We start from the raw sequence: 23,169 nt of genomic DNA, 5'->3' as shown, positions 1-23,169 counted from the left end.
CTGCAGCAATTTGCGGAAGGGTTGCACTTCTGTCATGTTAAACAATTGTCTTCAGTCATCATTGGTCTCGTTCTTGCAGGATTTTTTTCTGGCCGCAGCAATGTTGGAGAACTGATGTTTTACCAGATACCTGATATTCATGGTACACTTGTGAAATGGTCGTACGGGAAAATCCCCATTTCATCGCTACCTCAGAGATGGTGTGTCCTATCGCTCGTGTGCCGACTGTAACACCACATTCAAATTCACTTAAATCTTGATAACCTGCCATTCTAGCAGCAGTAACCGATCTAACAACTGCACCAGACACTTGTCTTGTATAGGTGTTGCCAAACGCAACACCGTATTCTGCCTGTTTAAATATCTCTGTATTTGAATACGCATGCTTATACCAGTTTCTGTGGTGTTTCTGTGTGTATAAATACTCAGAAATTGCAGATTGTCTCATCTTTAAAATACTTATGCAAAAAGAACTTTACATGAGTAGTTGGCCGTATCTTACATATTGGGTGATTAGGACAAGAGTGAAAATTTTCATCATAAAACTCTCCTGTTTATGGCAGTTCTTGCTGTGAGGGATAGATTTACCAGGTGTAGAAGTATGAAACCAGAATTTGGTTGCAATAATTATACATCTGTTGTTTGAAACTGATACACAATATTTTATTCAAAATAATCTCCATTGCTATTTATACATTTCTCCCAAGTCTCGAGCACGCTGTGGATGCCACGCCAAAAAAAAAAAAAAAAAAAAAAAAAACAATTCTTCTTTTCAAGCCGTCAGTGAGCCATTTTCGTACATTTTCATATGAATTGAAGTGTTGTTCAGTGAGAGCATATCCCAGTGATGCAAATAGATGATAATTGGATGGAGCCAAGTCAGGAGAATAAGCCACATACCTTAGTATTTCCCAACTGAACGCCTCGATTGTTTCCCTGACCCGCTTTGCTGTGTGTGATGGGGCATTATCATGGAGCAATATGACTTTATGTTGCCTTTTTCCATAGTCTGGTCAATTTTCACATAAAGCTTCATTTAAACAGTGTTAAAAGTTTCATCAGGTTTTAGCAGCTCAAAATAGATAACACCCTTCTAATCCCACCAAACACAGAGCATTGTCTTCTTTCCAAAGCGGTTTGGTCTTGCAGTGGATGTCGATTGTTTGCCTGGATTCACCCATGATTTACGACACTTAGGATTCTCAAAATATATCCATTTTTCATCACCTGTCACTATTAGATGGAGAAACGACTTTCTTTTATCAGGTGAGCAGCATTTCACAAGTGGTCTTTCTATTTGCTTGCTGTCTTTCATTCAGGTCATGCAGAACCCATTTTTCCCCACTTTCTTCGCCTTTCCCATACCTTTCATCCAAAGAGAAATGGCTTTCTGTGTCAAATTCAATTGTTCTGTGAGTTCCTGTTGAGTTTTAGTATCGTCTTCATCCAGTAAGACCTGCAATTTGTTTTCTTCAAACTTTTTCAGTGGTTTCCTGTGCTCATCGTCTCTCATGTCAAAATCTCCACTTTTGAATTTTTTGAACCACTCGAAATACTATGTTTTCTTAAGAGCATGTTCACCGAAAGCTTCGACAAGCATTCAATGCAATTCTGCAGGACTTTTGTTCAAATGATAACAGAAAACCAATGCTGTCCTCAAATTGTAGTTCGTAGGCACAAAACTCAACATGTTTATCGGTTTGAAACAGATACCGATGTATGGAACTAGGGTTACTGGGTATTGACATTCGTCGTCAGCCATTATGAGAAGCAGATGGTGCTGCAGACACAGTCTCATGAGCCCTACACTGGCTGCAAGCACCATCTATAGGGAAGTTACAGTTTCAGACTTCTACAAGTGGTATTCTCTCCAAGCAGGAGCTTCTGTATATATGTAGGGTAAACAGGAGTTAGTCTGGTTGGATGCTTTTCTATGTCTTGCTAGGAGGCAATATCTCTTGATTTGCATTCTGTGCCTGGTGTGCTCATAGTCTACATATGCACAGATCCCAGGTAACTTTGTCCCCTCCTCTGCCTTCTGTCCCTGGTGTCCTCATAGTTCTCATATAAGCAGATTCCAGGTAACTCTGCCCCTCCTCCTTTATCGTACAGGGTGAAGTTACTGTTTCTGTTTCGTCATTTGATGCCTTCAGTATTTTTATTTATATTTTCTTCCCCTCCATTCAAACTGTGTGCCATGTTTGCCTGCATTCCACTTGCAATAATAGGAAAGGCAAAAATAAACGGGTGTCACTATTCTTTTTATTCGGCCTGCCTTACAAGCAAACAATTCAACATCTTTGATCAATATTTACGCTTTTCATCATTCCACAGGTTTTGCAGCATAGCAGCACTCACTAGAATGTACCAAATGACATGATAAAACCTTAGAAAAGGTGTAAATACAGCATTTGTTAAAACTGTATACACGGTATCCTCTTAAATTTTTTGGTATAATGGCAAAGCATCATCTGTAGTAGCCACACAATAATTCTATCAAGCTGACACCAGCCAAAGTAGAAGGAATAAATTTTCTCTCTACATGATGGTGCCAAATCACATACAAGTTTGAAGATGTGATCCTAGTGGCTCTACCGAGTGAGGTGGCGCAGTGTTTAGAACACTGGAATCGCATCCAGGAGGACGATGGTTCAAACCTACATCCGATCATCCTGATTTAGATTTTCTGTGATTTCCCTAAATCACTTCAGGCAAATATTGCGATGGTTCCTTTGAAAGGGGACGGCCGATTTCCTTCCACTTCCTTCCCTAATGTGGTGGCACCATGACCTTGCTGTTTGGTCCCCTCCCCTCAAACCAACCAGCGGCTCTAATTCCTTGCTGTTTCCAATGTGCAGTCTAAGAATTACTCTTTCTAGTTCCTGTTAATTCAGTTAAGAGAAAGATGAAGTGTGTCAACATTATTTTCCTCCAAGAATGCTATCCTAGCAGTTGCGGAATAGCAGTTGCCTTGTACTGGTACAGATCTTACAAGCGTGGATTTAAGGTAGCTGTATGTGATAAGTTAGAACTATATGCTGGCCTGTGATTTGAACCTGGGTCTCCACCTTTCATGGGCAGTACACTACCTATTATGCTATCTGAACATGCGTCCTGGATTGATTCAAGCTTGTCCCCTTTGTGTTCATACACAACTTTGATAGTAAACTGTTACTAGATACCAATCTATATTACTTAGGTGAAATTGCTGCGTGGTCCCTGGTCTGATTAAAACCTCATAAGAGGTATTGCGTAACAGATTGTGCAGTTGAGTGTGTAATAGATAAGTCTTCTTACAACTGCAGAGATTTAAGAATGATGATGTAGGCTAGTCAGTTATTTGACAGTGAAGAACAGTTGTGTGGGGAAAGCTGTGATATTGTTGCCTGCCAGATAACCACACACTCTATACTTTTTGTGCTAGCACTGCCTATTAACATAAAAATAAAATCCTGTTTTTCTCAGGGTTGCTTGGTTATCATCGCCAAAATGTACTTGTCAGCTCAGCTGCTTATCTGCTGCAGAAGGCAACAACAGACAACCAGTTAGCTGCCTTAGTGAGACTCATAACTGGAAGAATAATAACTGTTTCTCCTTCATCATATTCAGATCTGGTAACATTTCTTTGTTATCGTATGAACTTTATTATTTAATTTATGATTAATTCAATATTGTTTAGTTGTAGTATTAATTTAATAGTATATTGGTTATGAATGTTTAATTTAATAATAAATTGGTTATGATTTTTTTTTAATTCTCTTCTCCTCCCCTTGAAATACAGGATGCCAGTGAGGGTATTAATTGTGAGTATTTTGCACAAGCAATGGAGCAAGCAATTTGGACGACGTCATGCACATTGAAACTGGAAAGCAGTTTAGCTGAACAAGCAGATCCAGAACAGTTGTGGATAAATATTGCAAAGCTGTTGAGGTGAATTAATTGGCTAAATTTCCTTAATTTTACATAAAATATGTGATCTAAAGATGAGAGATTTCACTGTCTTGAAAGTTTATCAGGTTTCAAAAGTCTTTACTTAGTAATGGCCATAATTGTATATCTTATTTAGTGTGTCATACTTGTGTAATACTATCTTAGTACTAGATAGTGTGTAGGCCATACAGGGACTGCTGTAATGACTTGCCACAAACTAGAAAATGGTTGTCTGTTACAGCTTACATTTATAGTGTCACCAAGAGCACAATCATATGATTTATGGCCAGTTGTTGTTGTTGTTGTTGTGGTCTTCAGACCTGAGACTGGTTTGATGCAGCTCTCCATGCTACTCTATCCTGTGCAAGCTTCTTCATCTCCCAGCACCTACTGCAATCTACATCCTTCTGAATCTGCTTAGTGTATTCATCTCTTGGTCTCCCTCTACGATTTTTACCCTCCACGCTGCCCTCCAATGCTAAATTGGTGATCGCGTGATGCCTCAGAACATGTCCTACCAACCGATCCCTTCTTCTGGTCAAATTGTGCCACAAACTTCTCTTCTCCCCAATCCTGTTCAATACTTTCTCATTAGTTATGTGATCTACCCGTCTAATCTTCAGCATTCTTCTATAGCACCACATTTCGAAAGCTTCTATTCTCTTCTTGTCCAAACTATTTATCGTACATTTCACTTCCATACATGGCTACACTCCATACAAGTACTTTCAGAAATGACTTCCTGACACTTAAATCTATACTCGATGTTAACAAATTTCTCTTCTTCAGAAACGCTTTCCTTGCCATTGCCAGTCTACATTTTATATCCTCTCTACTTCGACCATCATCAGTTATTTTGCTCCCCAAATAGCAAAACTCCTTTACTGCTTTAAGTGTCTCATTTCCTAATCTAATTCCCTCAGCATCACCCGACTTAATTCGACTACATTCCATTATCCTCGTTTTGCTTTTGTTGATGTTCATCTTATATCCTCCTTTCAAGACCCTATCCATTCCGTTCAACTGCTCTTCCAAGTCCTTTGCTGTCTCTGACAGAATTACAATGTCATCGGCGAACCTCAAAGTTTTTATTTCTTCTCCATGGATTTTAATACCTACTCCGAATTTTTCTTTTGTTTCCTTCACTGCTTGCTCACTATAGAGATTGAATAACATCGGGGAGAGACTACATCCCTGTCTCACTCCCTTCCCAACCACTGCTTCCCCTTCATGTCCCTCAACTCTTACAACTGCCATCTGGTTTCTGTACAAATTGTAAATAGCCTTTCGCTCCCTGTATTTTACCCCTGCCACCTTCAGAATTTGAAAGAGAGTATTCCAGTAAACATTGTCAAAAGCTTTCTCTAAGTCTACAAATGCTAGAAATGTAGGATTGTCCTTCCTTAATCTAGCTTCTAAGATAAGTCGTAGGATCAGTATTGCCTCACGTGTTCCAACATTTCTACAGAATCCAAACTGATCTTCCCCGAGGTCGGCTTCTACTAGTTTTTCCATTCGTCTGTAAAGAATTCGCATCAGTATTTTGCAGCTGTGACTTATTAAACTGATAGTTCGGTAATTTTCACATCTATCAACACCTGATTTCTTTGGGATTGGAATTATTATATTCTTCTTGAAGTCTGAGGGTATTTCGCCTGTTTCATACATCTTGCTCACCAGATGGTAGAGTTTTGTCAGGACTGGCTCTCCCAAAGCCGTCAGTAGTTCCAATGGAATGTTGTCTACTTCGGGGGCCTTGTTTCGACTCAGGTCTTTCAGTGCTCTGTCAAACTGTACACGCAGTATCGTACCTCCCATTTCATCTTCATCTACATCCTCTTCCATTTCCATAATATTGTCCTCAAGTACATCGCCCTTGTATAAACCCTCTATATACTCCTTCCACCTTTCTGCTTTCCCTTCTTTGCTTAGAACTGGGTTTCCATCTGAGCTCTTGATATTCATACAAGTGGTTCTCTTATCTCCAAATGTCTCTTTAATTTTCCTGTAGGCAGTATCTATCTTACCCCTAGTGAGATAAGCCTCTACATCCTTACATTTGTCCTCTAGCCATCCCTGCTTAGCCATTTTGCACTTCCTGTCGATCTCATTTTTGAGACGTTTGTATTCCATTTTGCCTGCTTCATTTACTGCATTTTTATATTTTCTCCTTTTCTCAATTAAATTCAATATTTCTTGTGTTACCCAAGGATTTCTACTAGCCCTCGTCTTTTTACCTACTTGATCCTCTGCTGCCTTCACTACTTCATCCCTCAGAGCTACCCATTCTTCTTCTACTGTATTTCTTTCCCCAATTCCTGTCAATTGTTCCCTTATGCTGTTCCTGAAACTCTGTACAACCTCTGGTTCTTTCAGTTTATCCAGGTCCCATCTCCTTAAATTCCCACCTTTTTGCAGTTTCTTCAGTTTTAATCTACAGGTCATAACCAATAGATTGTGGTCAGAGTCCACATCTGCCCCTGAAAATGTCTTACAATTTAAAACCTGGTTCCTAAATCTCTGTCTTACCATTATATAATCTATCTGATACCTTTTAGTATCTCCAGGCTTCTTCCATATATACAGCCTTCTTTTATGATTCTTGAACCAAGTGTTAGCTATGATTAAGTTGTGCTCTGTGCAAAATTCTACCAGGCGGCTTCCTCTTTCATTTCTTACCCCCAATCCATATTCACCTACTATGTTTCCTTCTCTCCCTTTTCCTACTACCGAATTCCAGTCACCCATGACTATTAAATTTTCGTCTCCCTTCACTATCTGAATAATTTCTTTTATTTCATCATACATTTCTTCAATTTCTTCGTCATCTGCAGAGCTAGTTGGTATGTAAACTTGTACTACTGTAGTAGGTGTTGGCTTCGTATCTATCTTGGCCACAATAATGCGCTCACTATGCTGTTTGTAGTAGCTTACCCGCATTCCTATTTTCCTATTCATTATTAAACCTACTCCTGCATCACCCCTATTTGATTTTTTGTTTATAACCCTGTAGTCACCTGACCAGAAGTCTTGTTCCTCCTGCCACCGAACTTCACTAATTCCCACTATATCTAACTTTAACCTATCCATTTCCCTTTTTAAATTTTCTAACCTACCTGCCCGATTAAGCGATCTGACATTCCACCCTCCGATCCGTAGAACACCAGTTTTCTTTCTCCTGATAACGACATCCTCTTGAGTAGTCCCCGCCCGGAGATCCAAATGGGGGACTATTTTACCTCCGGAATATTTTACCCAAGAGGACGCCATCATCATTTAATCATACAGTAAAGCTGCATGCCCTTGGGAAAAATTACGGCCGTAGTTTCCCCTTGCTTTCAGCCGTTCACAGTACCAGAACAGCCAGGCCGTTTTGGTTATTGTTACAAGGCCAGATCAGTCAATCATCCAGACTGTTGCCCTTGCAACTACTGAAAAGGCTGCTGCCCCTCTTCAGGAACCACACATTTGTCTGGCCTCTCAACAGATACCCCTCCGTTGTGGTTGTACCTACGGTACGGCTATCTGTATCGCTGAGGCATGCAAGCCTCCCCACCAACGGCAGGGTCCATGGTTCATGGTGGCGGGGGGGCTGTATATTCACGTAATCAGATATTAATATGGTAGGCACTTTGTTGATCTCTCTCTCTCTCTCTCTCTCTCTCTCTTTTACACACACACACGTGTACCTCTACATTTCAGCATGGGGTCTCGGGGTGGGAGAGAGGCAGGAAGAGCGGTTGGATGTGGCAGCTAGCGGCTTGGAGGAAGGCAGCAGGAGGTTTGCCAGCTAGGAATGCTGGAGGCAATGGTGGCAGGTCCATGGGCTAGGCTTGTGATGCACAGATGCAGGAGCCAGTGCAGTGCAGCACACGATGAAGGTGATGTGGATTGGGAGGGGGGTAATAGGACATAGCAAGGGAAAACTGTTAATGGAGGGTCGAGGGCAGTGGGTGAATAGAGATTGAGGCCAGGAGGCTTACGAGAATGAAGGACATGTTCCAAGGATAACTCCCATCTGCAAAGTTCTATGCCTCAGTATCGTTACAAATGCTGTACCAAGATTATGTAGCATCTAAATATAGTCCCATGAATTTTGTACTTTTTATTTTCTGTAACTGTTGGTTATTGTATACATCACTGTAAAGTCCTCTGGGTATTTGTGATTAGAGCAAAAAGAAAGGGAGGTGACAGTAAACTAGTTGAGCACCTCAGAAAGGAGATTAATGGTGTCTACAGTTGACAAATATTCACAGTTGTCATGCTGTTTATACTCACCATTCATGACAGCAGCCTAGTTGTTGAAATAAATTTAAAACTATAAGGGATCTAGGACAGAATCCTGAGGGACTCAATGATGAATGATTTCCCATTGTGATGCAATTTATACTGCCTATTTGTAATTCACCAGTTGAAAAACTTCATCCTGTTGATGAGATGGGATTTTAGCAGATTACCTAATGAGCTAGCGATAATGTTATTCTGGCCGTTCTCTAGTGTGAGGTTATGATCAACATAATCAGCACCTTTCGTAGATCACTGAATATATGCAGTAACACACAATTCTTGATTTGAAACACTGTAAGTTCTGATCCACAAACTGGAAGATTACCCGTTCTGTCTCTATATTCTTTTGAAAGCCAAATTTCCTTTTTGTTAAAAATATCTAAGTTGTCAAGAGATTTGACTGTTTTTGCACTCAATAAATGTTTGAATACGTTTGACAAAACACTCTGACATGAAATTGATCTGTAGCTGTTCACAGTTGTGGCATTATCTTTCTTGAGAAGAAGTTTTACAATAACATGTTTAGTTCTGTCAGGAAGTATATGATGTGCGTTGCTGTGATAAAGATGTGACACCATATTCTACTTACATAACCACAAAGACTTTCAAGAAAGATATGTCGTATTAAATGTTCTTGGTGCACTTGTAGTGTCCATTTCTTTATAGAGATTGAGCTTTCAGCAATATCCACCAGCATTGTGTTTGTCAGGAGAGCAACTGACTTACAGAGAAGTAACGGAGCCACATAGTTGTAAATGCTGTAGTCGTGCTCATTGCAACTAGATTATTTTCATACCAGTGACGACTTGCAATTCACAATGTTTCTCTCTCTTTGACACTTTATAACAAGGGACATACTCATATGCAGGCTTTTAGTATCAAGTGTCTGTTTCCACACATCCATACAGTGCTGAGCGTGTAACCCTTATTTCTATTAAAGTTTTGGACAAATTTCCTCAACATCTTTGATGGTTGAATGCTACAAGTTTGAAGTTTGGCTTGAAATTGTGGCTACTCCAATAAGATCTTGTGTTTATCCACTAAGGCTGTATGTGGTAACAACAGATTTTTCTTCATTTCTATGGTTGATGTGCTGTTGTTGGAGGGTTGCCAGGTCCAAAGACGGAAAGGCCGGACTGGTGTTGTATTTGGCCAGACATTTTGCTCTAAAAGCCAAACTAGCTCTTTTAAATAGAAGTAGGGTCAGTTGGGTATTATTAATTGTTATTAATAATCACTTATAGTCAGTTTGCAATTACGATAGCAACTAAGTGCTCAGTTGTCTTCATTTCTAATATCAAAATAAACTAAAAGTTTTCCATTAAACAAAATAAACATTTATCTATTCTTCTTTAGCAGAAAATGAAAAGATATTTAAGTACTTTGGTCCTTTCATGCTTATAAAGAAAAAACAACATAGTTAACTATTATATTTATTTCTCATTTGGGCCCATAATATGGAGAACATTATTTTTCTTGGAAATCATTTTGAGGAGCTTGTGAAGTGATAATTTTAAATTAACAACATCATCTTTGTGATTGTGCCGGTTTGCAATTTATTGCGTTCCTTTGTCAATTGTTCCTTTACGAAAGACTATATTCTTTCAATGTTGACATTATGGCCTGGAATTGCAGAATAATATCCTGCAAATTTCATTAATTCCAAATAAAATTCTTCATTATGATGTGACCTGAAACAAGTCTTTTAAAGGCAGTTCTGCCTTTTTTATTGCATGAATTTAATGTAATTTTGCCACTGAGCAAAGAATTTACTGCCCTCACAACTTCACATTTTTTCTAGACAGTCTGTCAGTTATTCGTAGATTGGAAGATCAGCTAGTGTTATTCACTGAAAGTGCTTTAATTGGGTGCTGAATTCATAAGTTCTGGATTTAAGTACTTTTTGGTAATCATGTACATATTATTTATGTTTGCTCCTCCAAATTCTTCAGCCTGATTTTGGTGTGTCTCTGACAACTACCTTAAATTTCCAAAAACTGTAATTGGACAAAACTTTTGCCTAAAGTGTTTCAGTAATGTTATATAGAATTTGTGAGCACTGGTTGATTACTTTATTGACAGAAATATCTGAAGTTTCAGCATGTTTAATTGAGCTCTGTTATTTTGCCATAAGATAATGAAAGAAACATAAATAACACACAGAGAAATTGGCCTATGAAGAAAGCATAGGACACCATTGGTTGGAACTGTATCTGTATAACATTATGATATCTCTTCTTATTCCTACTCATACTTATTTTTTGTGCTCATGTCATTCATCTGTAAAAAACCTGACAAGAGTTGAACAGGCCAGACTATAATACGCTGACAGAAACAAACTGCAACATCAAAAAATAATTGATTTACAGTAATGAAATTTTGGGAATGAATTTGTCTACGTAACATATTTAAGTTATGAATATAACAGAGGGAAACATTCCACGTGGAAAAACATAGATATATAACATATTTAAGTGATTAACATTGTAACAACACAGGTTAATAGTGGGAGATTGGCCACTGCAAATGTGAAATACTGGTACATTAATAACCGGTGTTGAATTCAAGCATGCAGATGTACATGCATTGTCTTGTACTGCTGTTGGGACCGAGCGAGGTGGCGCAGTGGTTAGGCACTGGACTCGCATTCGGGAGGACGACGGTTCAATCCCGCGTCCGGCCATCCTGATTTAGGTTTTCCGTGATTTCCCTAAATCACTCCACACAAATGCCGGGATGGTTCCTTTCAAAGGGCACGGCCGACTTCCTTCCCCATCCTTCCCTAATCCGATGAGACTGATGACCTCGCTGTCTGGTCTCCTTCCCTCAAACCAACCAACCAACCAACCAACCAACCAACTGCTGTTGGATGTCAGTTTGTGGGGTGGAGCTCTATACCAGTTGCACTTGGTCGTCAAAACAGGGACAGTTTATGCTATTTGGGATGATGCTGGTGTTGTCGTCCAATAAGGTACCATATGTGCTCAATGGGAGACAGATCTGGTGATTGAGCAGGCCAAGGCAACATGTCGACACTCGGTAGAGCGTGCTGAGTTACAACAGCAGTTTGTGGGTGGGCATTATCCTGTTGGAAAACACCCCCTGGAATACTGTTCATGAATAGCAGCACAACAGGTCGAATCGCCAGACTGACATACAAATTTGCAGTCAGGGTGCATGGGATAGCCATGAGAGTCCTCCTGCTGTCATACTAAATTGCACCCCAGACCCTATCCCCAGATGTTGGTCCAGTGCATCTATCATGCAGACAGGTTGGTTTCAGACCCTCACCTGGCCTCCTCCTAACCAACACATGGCCATTACTTGCACCGAGGCAGAACCAACTTTCATCAGAAAACACCCTGCCCTTCAAAGAGCTCTCACTTGACACCACTGAAGTTGCAAATGGTGGTGTTTCTGTGTCAGTGGAGTAGACGCTGCAGGGAGTCTGGCTTGGAGCAGTCCTTGAAATAACTGATTTGTAACAGTTTGTTGTGCCATTTTCATGCCAATAGTTGCTCACATTGCTGCTACAAATGCAGTATGATGCACCAGAGCCATACGCCAAACACAATGGGTCTTTCCTCATCGCAATGCTGTGCAACCATGCAGAGCCCAGTCCTCTTGTGACCATACAGTCTCATGACCACCACTGCCAACAATCATGTACAGTAGTTACATTCCTGCCAAGTTTTCCTGCACTACCACAGGAGGTACATCCAGCTTCTCGTGGCTCTATTATGTGATCTCATTCAAACTCGGTGAGGTGTTGATAATGGCATCTTTGTTGCCTTAAAGGCATTCATGACTAACATGAACTCACCATTTCCAATCTCAAAGATAACTAATGCCCATACCATTACAGCGTTTATTTAAAGCAAACTTGATTTGCATCCTCATAGTGGTACTACTAGTGCCACTTCTATTTAGCTGGTATGAAATTTGAATAGATGTCATCTTTCATATGTAGAGACACACTACCAACTTTTGGTTATGTCACACAGCTCCTTCTTGGTATTACGATTTTTTTTACATCAGTGTATTTGGCTGGACTTGACCATAAAAAGCCAGACACGTGGCAACCCTCAGCACTTGCAAACATCAGCAGCACATACAGTACAGAAATGCAGAAACAATTTGTTTTGCTAAACACAACTTTTTGAGTTTGTTATGAATAATGCAAGTTCTTTTTTGAGCAGATTTGAGCACACCCTACGGTATTGTAACTCAGATCATCAAAGAGGCTATGGAAATTGGACTGTATGTTCACAACGCTTTCTAGAGACAATGACATATCCACTGATGAACAGGAGAGAGCAGCTCTCCCTCCATTTTTCCCATTCCTCCCAGGGGCAAAATAAATAAATAAAATATTTTTGTAAAGTGAACTTGCATCATGCTCCACCAAATTGACAGATGTATTAATTCAGTATCAGTTTGAAAGAAGCCAAAACATTTATTCAATGTTTTCTAGTAGCAAGTATACCTAAAGCCATTTGCTGTAAATTCCAAAAATATTTTAGCATTCACAAGTCCTAGCTGGGTTCACTCTTGGATAGAGATATGGGGGCTACACACTTAGCAGTGTGTGGGAGTGAACTGAGAGACAGCAAGATAGCAGAGGGTATGTCCCATATTACACACCAGGATTGAAACAAATTTGCTTTAAATGACATCATCAGTAGTGTCACTGGAATATCTGGTCTCAATGGGCAGTACACCAATTTACACATTTGTAGCTATTTTATTCCTTTGGACCCTTGGACTTTTATGTAGAGTTAACATGACTAGTGCAATGAAAGCATTTAATACAGTGTTTTATTTCGTTAACTTCATGAATTTACCTGAGATATTTTCATCGGCAAATGAAATTTTATTTTCTAGTTATGTAATTATCATCTTGAGTTCTACAATTGCGATAGACAATACAATTATTTCCTCACAAGTAACGGTAACTATTTGATGCTACTCATAGCCTCAACAAGAGCAGATGTTCAGGCTGTCTACTCAGTATTCATGAAGTATCATTGCAAATTTATGTAGTCATTAGTAACAGTAACCACAGAATTGGAGGCCTGGAGGAAGCTACGGCTGTCTCACTTTTTATTACATCCTACATAATTTTGATTTTGTTACCCAGATAATTAATTTTGCCTAACATATACACTTTTAATGCATTTTCAGTCACTTTGCTTAGAATATTGTTGTAATTTTGCATTAGTTCAATTTCTTTGAGATATTTGGAGATATGGATTGGTATATAATTAACCTTTCTTAGACATATTTTAATGATTAAGAATCTCCATTATTTATCCCTTGCAGATCACTTGAGGGAATTTATTGATCGTATCATGAATAATCCTCTATTCCATCTACAAGATTTTAATATAATAAAAATAATGCTTTTTACAGGTGGGAGAAAAGTGGAAAATCACCATACCTGAGATGTGGACTTGTGTCTAGAGCATTGCTGTCCAATTTGTCTCAGGCTGCTCAGTTACTTGTCAGTCCACCATCCATTGCTGCAGCCCATTCACTGGCAGCTGCACTCCAGCTGCTGCCTTTGCCAACACATGACGTTTTACAGCTGGCACGTGCTACAGTTTCATATTTCTTCATCTGCGTCAATGAACCTGGTATTTTCCTACAACTGAAATACTCACCACAGTCTAGTATTGATAAAATAACTTTCTGATAATTGTATGGAGATAGGGAATTAGGCATTTACATTTAAATGCGTAGTGGTCCAGTAAACAAATGAATAATTATTGTTTGGGCTGTGCTCTGACAACACTGATTTCTTATTGTTTTCAATACACTTGAAATATCACAAACATTGCTATAAAATGTAATACTGCATTTCCCATATTGTCTAATAAATACACATTTGTGGCATGGATCCTGCCCACGTGAAGACCTAGGTGCTCATTTGCCAAACCAAGCTGATCTTTTGCTTGTGTTGTGATTTGTTTGGACTTTTTAATAACAGTGTCTTAAGTGCACTGTCCAAAGTACAGAATGCAAATCATGTGAACACTGACTCCTACAACTTTGTGGGAACCTTTTCCATCTTCACAACTGATTCATGTTTAATGTCAGATACCTGATTTGGAATGAAGAACACCCATTCTGCAACATGTAGGATGATGCACTCATTGCTCTAGCTGTTCACAGGAAGATGATAGATGATGTTTGGAAACTTTAACAGAGGTTATTCATGAATCAACCTCCACTTGGCTATTAAAAATAAACTTATGCTTGTAGCTTCATGGCACTTGTGTGGTTGGAGAAAGAGAATTTGTAGGGCATGTTGCATCAGTCAGTTGTCTGTTTTGTCCATCAGTGTGTAAGCAGCAAGTGATTGAAGCGGGCAGGGTTATTTTGTCTGCCTGCAGTTATGAGGTACTTTCTGTCATTCACTTCATGCAAGCTAAGAAGCCAATGCCACTGTGATTCATTGTCAGTTGTGTTGTACATATAGAAATGTAATTATGAGTGGAGGTGGTGTGAGGTGGTGGTGCAGAAAATTCAAGGCTTGGCATACAGCTGTGCATGATGAAAGTGGTTGAGGAAGACATTCAGATGTGATTGATGAATTTGTTCATGTTGACATATGACCAATGTCACTGGTTTATTGTGAGATACTTATGAAATTGCACAGGTCAATTTAAAACAAACAGTTCAGGATGATTACTGAAGGAATCATTCTCCTTCACGACAGTGTCAGCGCAGTACTGTGAATTGAACAAAGTAAAAGCTCAGAATTTTTGGGTAGGGAAATTTGTAACATCCTTCCTAGTTTGGACACAAGTGACATTCATCTTTTGCACAAGATGAAGGTGTGGCAGGCTACTCAGCACTTCATGACCAACAAAGAGCTCAAGGATGCTGTCGACAACTGCCTAAGGCACCAATCAACACTATTCTTTTATGAAGGGATAAAGTAACTAGGGTCACAGTACAAAATATGTTTGAATTTTGTTGGCAGCTATGGAGAAGTAATTTCAGCATGTAAGTAAAGATTGTAAATAAAAAAAATTTATTTTTTCTTTTTTTAGTAGCCAGTCAGTGGTTAATTTATGAACAACAGCATTGATAAGTGCCCTGTCCAGACAGAAGAATGCAAGTCATGTGAACAGCGACTCCTACAGGCTTGGGTGCAAGCTTTTGCACAGACACTAATGATTCATGGTTAATGTCAGATATCTGACATCAGATGAGGAACACCCATTCTGCAGCATTCTAGTTGTTCATCAGGAAATGATAGACACCTTTCAAAACATTGTGATTTGCCACTGCTGTTACTTCTAAATCCGAAACTATTCATCATTTTATGTATTATGGTGACAACTCACTATAAAGTTGATCAGTTGATCAGCTGATAGACATATACAAGAGACTTAAAACATTGCTAAAGTGCTCCTACTGTATGTTGAGTTGCTGCCTTTGTTTTCATCTTTCCTACTTAATGCGTTAAATAATACCAGTCTGTTTGGAATGACATTAAATGATTCAATTATTGGTTGATGATTCATATATATGGATTCATGTCAGTCACTTTTAAAACTCATCTGTGTAAGTAGAAATTGCTGTCCAGCAAAAATAATTTCAATTTAGTTTTAAAGTTTGTCTCTGGCACCTTTCTTTCTTGTTATGTCGTGACTGAGAACGTCTTCAAAAATGCAATGCTGTAGTTGTTTAACTATGTCTGCTAATAAACTATATGAGGGGGGTACTCAAAAAAATGGAATAACATTGCAGTGGGCGGAGCTTATGTAGTACCCATTTCTGCCACTACGCGTGTATAGTGCAACTCATTGCCAGTTCAGTGCCACCTGTGTTGTCGACCTGTTTTGTTCTGTTCATCTGTAGTGATTGTTTTTGCTAGTGCTGTTTTGTTCTTGTTTCATTTTTTATGGGGGCAGGTTTTAAGTCAACAATGTGCAGCTGTGAAATTGTGTTTTCTACTTGGTATAAATGCTGCTGAAATGCTTACGAAGATTACGCTATGGGAAAAACTCAAGTTTATGAGTAGTTCGCTCAATTTAAAAATGGTGACATTTCGACGATGACAACCTCATTCTGGATGTCCATCAACTGTCCAAATTGACGAAAATATTGAAAAAATTCAAGACCTTGTGCTCACAGATCATCGACAGACAATTGATGAACTGTCAGAGATTAGTGGGCTATCTTGGAGCTCAGTTTAGCGAACTTTAAGTGAATATTTGGGAATGAGGAGGGTTGCTGCCAAGTTTGTTCCTCGAGTTATGACTGACAATCAAAAGAAATGTCGAGTTGAAACATGTTGTGCTATGAAACAGCTTGAAACTGATCCAGATTTTCTGTCAAAGGCCATTACTGGTGATGAGTCATGGTGCTTTGATTATGACGTAGAAACAAAGCAACAGTAAAGGGTGTTGTCACCCCGTCCAAAAAATTTTTGTCAAGTCAAATCAAACATCAAAACTATGCTGATTTGCTTTTTTGATGCTGAGGGCATAGTTCATTCAGAGTTTGTTCCCCCAGGTCAGACCATCAATCAAACCTGTTGTTTGGAAGTTTTAAGAAGATTGTGCAACAGTGTTCATCAAGAAAGACACGATTTGTGGCAGACAGGAGATTGGTTCTTCCACCACGACAATGCATCTGCACACACACAGCTATCTCTGTTATTGTTTGACAAAAAATGGCATGGTTCCACTGCCCCACACACCTTACTCTTCAGACCTTTCTCCGTGTGACTTTTTCTTATTTCCATTCATGAAAAGGGCTATGAAAGGACACCAATTTGATAACATTGAAGAAGTCAAGAAAAAAAAAAAAAAAAAAAACAAGGGAGGACTTGTCAGCCATTTCTAAAGATGACTACAAAAAATATTTCGAACAGTGGAAGCATTGGTGGGACAAATGTATTAGTTGTAATGGAGAGTATTTTAAGGGGATAGGTTGTTTTGTAAACTCTGTGACCAAAATGGTACTGAAACAGAGGATGACAGGCTAACGGCCAAAATACTAAATGTCTTTTTCCAAAGCTGTTTCACAGAGGAAGACTGCACTGTAGTTCCTTCTCTAGATTGTCGCACAGATGACAAAATGGTAGATATTGAAATAGACGACAGAGGGATAGAGAAACAATTAAAATCGCTCAAAAGAGGAAAGGCCACTGGACCTGATGGGATACCAGTTCGATTTTACACAGAATACGCCAAGGAACTTGCCCCCCTTCTTGCAGCGGTGTACCGTAGGTCTCTAGAAGAGCGTAGCATTCCAAAGGATTGGAAAAGGGCACAGGTCATCCCTGTTTTCAAGAAGGGACGTCGAACAGATGTGCAGAACTATAGACCTATATCTCTAACGTCGATCAGTTGTAGAATTTTGGAACACGTATTATGTTCGAGTATAAATCTTTTCTGGAGACTAGAAATCTACTCTGTAGGAATCAGCATGGGTTTCGAAAAAGACGGTCGTGTGAAACTCAGCTCATGCTATTCGTCCACGAGACTCAGAGGACCATAGACATGGGTTCACAGGTAGATGCCGTGTTTCTTGACTTCCGCAAGGCGTTCGATACAGTTCCCCACAGTCATTTAATGAACAAAGTAAGAGCATATGGACTATCAGACCAATTGTGTGATTGGATTGAAGAGTTCCTAGATAACAGAACGCAGCATGTCATTCTCAATGGAGAGAAGTCTTCCGAAGTAAGAGTGATTTCAGGTGTGCCGCAGGGGAGTGTCATAGGACCGTTGCTATTCACAATATACATAAATGACCTTGTCAATGACAGTGGGAGTTCACTGAGGCTTTTTGCAGATGATGCTGTGGTGTATCGAGAGGTTGTAACAATGGAAAATTGTACTGAAATGCAGGAGGAACTGCAGCGAATTGACGCATGGTGCAGGGAATGGCAATTGAATCTCAATGCAGACAAGTGTAATGTGCTGCGAATACATAGAAAGATAGATCCCTTATCATTTAGCTACAAAATAGCAGGTCAGTAACTGGAAGCAGTTAATTCCATAAATTATCTGGGAGTACGCATTAGGAGTGATTTAAAATGAAATGATCATATAAAGTTGATCGTCGGTAAAGCAGATGCCAGACTGAGATTCATTGGAAGAATCCTAGGAAAATGCAATCCGAAAACAAAGGAAGTAGGTTACAGTACGCTTGTTCGCCCACTGCTTGAATACTGCTCAGCAGTGTGGGATCCGTACCAGATAGGGTTGATAGAAGAGATAGAGAAGATCCAACGGAGAGCAGCGCACTTCGTTACAGGATCATTAATCGCGAAAGCGTTACGGAGATGATCGATAAACTCCAGTGGAAGACTCTGCAGGAGAGACGCTCAGTAGCTCGGTACAGGCTTTTGTTAAAGTTTCGAGAACATACCTTCACCGAAGAGTCAAGCAGTATATTGCTCCCTCCTACGTATATCTCGCGAAGAGACCATGAGGATAAAATCAGAGAGATTAGAGCCCACACAGAAGCATACCGACAATCCTTCTTTCCACGAACAATACGAGACTGGAATAGAAGGGAGAACCGATAGAGGTACTCAGGGTACCCTCCGCCACACACCGTCAGGTGTCTTGCGGAGTATGGATGTTGATGTAGATGTAGAAAAAATTTGAAATTATATAGCTTTTAAAAAATAGTTCCTTTTTTTTTTTTTTTTTTTTTTTTTACACCATCATAAGTGGCAGAGAGAAGATAAGAAGATATTTGGCCAAAAGATGCAAAATACTTGTGTTTATCTTTGGCCCAATTTTCAGATATGTGTAGCAAAAACTATGGAATCATTCATTCCACAAATTGTTTAATGACTGTATTCTCTCTTTTATCCTTTAAAAAATCACTTGAAAAATGAAATGCATGTTTATTAGATATGGTTAACTGTTTGAGTACAAACACTTTTGTGTATAGTAAATTTTAATAACTGTTTGAATATATTGCATTTGAATAAAATTGTCAGCTTATTTTGTTAATAGTTCTCATTTATTTTTGAAGATTTGAAAAATCTGTAGCGCATAAGTATGTATAAGGCACTCATTCGTATAAGTTCATACAGTATTTCCACAAGTTTCCTAGGAAAAGGTACATGTATGGCAGAAAATGTAAGTTGTGAGAGTTGCCTCTTGAAATTACAGAAATAATTTTCCAATTACTAATCAGAAGAAGCACCTTGCTTGAACCTGAACACACTGTAACTCTCCTCATGCAAATATTCCCGTTGCTGAAAGCCAACACTGTGTCACATGTAGCAATATTCATGACTAATTATGAAACAAAAGATTGTGTTCCTGTTCCTTGGTTTGCTATTGACCACATCTGTCTTACCCCCCCACCCCCCACTCCAACCGCCTTCAAAGCTCTCTCATCTTCATCACTTACATAATAAATTATTTTCTGCTGACTGTCTTTAAGATATGTGTAATTTATTATTTCTGTAAAATTACAAAGAGGCAGCGTGGCTCGCCGGTCCATACATTCAGAAGGGGAAATTCGTATCACTGGTGATAAACAATTGTGAAAGTAGAAAAAAGTATCCTAGCTTCCAAAACATAAGTCCTTTCTTCGGAAGGGGAGAGGGATAGGTTGGGGAAGGTGAGAATGGAGGGTCAGGTCCCTCAAACTTTAAGATGATAGAGATCCTCCTGTTATGACAACAGGTGCAGACAAAGATCTTTTGATTTAATTTAGTGTTTCTTTTTTCTCTCATTATATTAAATTGTGGACTTATTATTACAGATCCAGTAAAACAACAGAGTGGGACAGAAATTTGTTGTCAACTCTTCTCTCACATGTCGGTGAACAGTGCACCAGCTCGTGTGTTGGCACTAAGGCAGCTGGTTGAAGAGTCTCTTTTTAGCACTAAATATGCATATCTCTTTGGAGCTCCATTAGAATCTGGCTGCCCAGTGCAGGAAGATATTAGTTTATTGGATGAACACCACAAACAGGTATATCATTTTAAAAGTGGTTTATTGTTAGTAACTATATGTTCTGTCGTATTTTACATTAAAGGTTATGTTCAGTGAATTTCAAATGAAAATAGAAATATTCATTTCTGGTGCATCTTTCCACAAAAATGTTTAATTTTCCTAATTCCATGGATAAGTCATGAGCCTGTTGTGTCTCAAAGGCTACCTTTCCATCAAACACTGAAGTTTGTAAACACTGCAATATGAAGAAGGGTTTCTGTTGCTGAAATGAACTTTGTGCCAAATATTGGATATGTGAAAATACTTATATGATTAGGATTGCAGAACTGTGTAAGATCTCATCTCTGTCTCTGAGAATTTGGAGCCTCTAAACACAGTGACATAAAAGCTAAGTGGCCAGAGATGTTTCCCTGAAGAATTTACTTTCACATAATGTCTATGAGGCATCGACTGTTGACAGGCTGTGATGAAGAATTTACCAATCAAGCATATCCACCCCATGATAAATGTCAGAATGTCAGATTAATGTGCAGGCCAGGGAAATAATAGTGCCTGTATCTAGAAGAGGATGTGCTGATTCAGGAACTAACTTGGTCATGCTCCAGTTCAAAGTAGCATGTGTTGTTACCTCACAGTGCAAGAGTTAAAAGTGATTGCAAAAAATACCTTCCCAGGAAAACTACAATACAAGGAAATACCATCTTCACAAAAACTTGTAGGGCAGATACTTCTTGAAACAACCGGGAAATTTGATAAAAATTCGAGAAATTTTTCATCCGGGAGAAAACTAGGAAAAAGCCAGGAATTTTTTAGAATTCCAGGAATTTTTCATTGCTTGGTTGTGAGTTAAATTTTTGTAATTTCAACTGAAAAGAACTGATGCTTTAACAAAGAATTTTACTGTAGCCTGCTACTGTACAACAATACTGCAGCAATAGAACATAGACAAGAGAAGAACACTAATGTTAAACTTAAGTTGCAAAGAAAATGCGCCATTTACAACAACAAAATACAGAGCACAGATAAGTGTTCGCCAACAGCAAAATGTGTCAAAGGATTTAGGACAAAGACTGGGCAATATCTCATAACAGCTGCTCTTGATAAGCATGACATCACAGCTGTTTTTCTAACAGGTTGTGGGAAAAATATTGCAAATGATGGTTTGAGAAACATTACTTTCAAAGTAAATTTCCTTTTACTTAAGGTGAATTATGTTAATGTGAGAATGTGTGATGAATTTCTTAAATCAAAGAGTGTTTGAATGTCATTCAAAACTTAACATTTTTTGAGGACCAGCCACTGAGAAAAATTTTGAGCCCAGAAGACAAGACGTTTATGCCATCATTCAATATTTTACTGGCACATTTGATTTTGATATATCTTAAAGGGTAGCACACACAAAAAAAGAAGAAAAAAAAGGGAAAGTTTGTAGCTAGAAGATGCATACATTAATGTAAACGATGAACTTTTCCTGTATGTGTTCTCGCTCTGCTTAACAGTGATGTTGCTGTTGGCTGACTACATCATGTATCCTATGTTCTGAGTATCTGCTTTCATTTAGTGGTGAGTTAACACGGCATGAGCTATGACTGGTTGATAAAAGCGCATCACAATCTGGATTTCAGTACTTCGGAAACTAACATGTTGTGTTTGGTGGAATTTGTATTTATACTTTTGTAATACGAAAATTTGTAGTGTTCATATTACTGCATATCAAAGATCTTTCCAAAATGCATTTTTTTTCTTTTTTTCTTTCTTTTCTTTTTTTTCTGGGTTTTGTTTCCTAAGTGTGGGGAAGTGGTGTATAATACATTTATCATTCAAAGAATTGAATTTTTCAGTTCTGAGGGAAAATATACTGTCACTGAACACAGGGAAAGTGTATTTTCACTTAGGAAAATGCTTATTTTTGCAAAGGGAAAAAATATATTTTTAACAAGGAAACTTGAGAAAAATCCAGGAAATTTGTTTCCCTATCCATGTATAAACCCTGACTTAATAAGTTTTATCACACGGAACTGGACTACCAAGCTAGCAAAGAAATGTTGAGAAATACTGTTACAGCTGCCGTATTTGATTTCAAAAGGTGCCAGAATAAAGGAGCCATTGCATGTGGATGAGAGCAGATGTAAAAACAGCAATGTATGAAAAAATGAAGCTCTGAAATAACAGTGGCCAGTGGTTTATTTAGACAGAGCACAGATTCATACATACTATGCTTTGAATAAATGTTGCAGAGTGGCAGTATCCAAAGAGTACCTACAAACAACAATGCCAGGTAGCGTAACATTGTTATGAATGCAGAGCTTCATTTCGTGTTCACTTCTCCTCTGACTATCACAGGAAAGCTCCAGGCTATCATGTAGAAATGGGCAGAACAAAATTAAAAGTACTTAGAGACGAGGAAAGCTGAACTTTTGGCATTAATTAAAGAGCTCAGACCCCCTACTTTTCAAGAAAATGATTCCCTACCTAACACCACCATACTATCTAGACCAAAATCGTAGCCTTTCAGCGTAGCGTTACTTCAGTGACTTGCTTGTCTGTTTCATTGCTTTTGTATTCAAGTACCTTTTCAATTAGCCTATAAGGCTGAGAGTACCTCTGTACATACCTTTCCACCAGAAGAAATATTTGAGGGGACTTGTACATGAATAACTGTAAAAAAATATTTTTTTTTAAATTTTTGTCTTAAAAAATTCTCTGTAATTTTCTGAATGAGAAAAAGTTTACTTCCAGGAAAGTGGACCACAGAAAGTACCACAATTAGAGGAATTTAAAAGTGGCTCCACACACCACAATATCCCTGTGGCACACAGTGAGCTCTGTTAAAAATAAAGTTTTGCTCTCTTTTGTTTTGTTTTTATGACTTTCTAGCCCCTTAAGTTGGCTGCCCTGCAAAAGCTTTACAGTTGCTTATCTTTTGTCTATACGGAGAGTTTAGTCATTGTTTGTTGTTGTTTTGGCACGAATATTTTGTTGACAGCAAAGTAATTGTGTGCAT

The 23,169-nt window shown here is 38.7% G+C and overlaps 1 protein-coding gene across 1 annotated transcript in view; it reads left to right on the top strand.

Annotated features, from left to right (window-relative positions):
* LOC126251642 (integrator complex subunit 5) overlaps positions 1-23,169 on the top strand; it is a 132,906-nt gene that overhangs the window by 97,622 nt on the left and 12,115 nt on the right. The window contains exons 10-13 of the mRNA XM_049952194.1: positions 3,466-3,614; positions 3,782-3,930; positions 13,630-13,853; positions 19,972-20,183. Coding sequence (XP_049808151.1) covers positions 3,466-3,614; positions 3,782-3,930; positions 13,630-13,853; positions 19,972-20,183 — 734 coding nt within the window. The remainder of the gene's footprint in view (positions 1-3,465; positions 3,615-3,781; positions 3,931-13,629; positions 13,854-19,971; positions 20,184-23,169) is intronic.

Source organism: Schistocerca nitens, chromosome 4, assembly GCF_023898315.1.
Source record: "Schistocerca nitens isolate TAMUIC-IGC-003100 chromosome 4, iqSchNite1.1, whole genome shotgun sequence".
Taxonomy (NCBI): Eukaryota; Metazoa; Arthropoda; class Insecta; order Orthoptera; family Acrididae; genus Schistocerca; species Schistocerca nitens.
The sequence above is the reverse complement of the archived record's forward strand: the minus strand, read 5'-3'. Positions and strand labels throughout refer to the sequence as shown.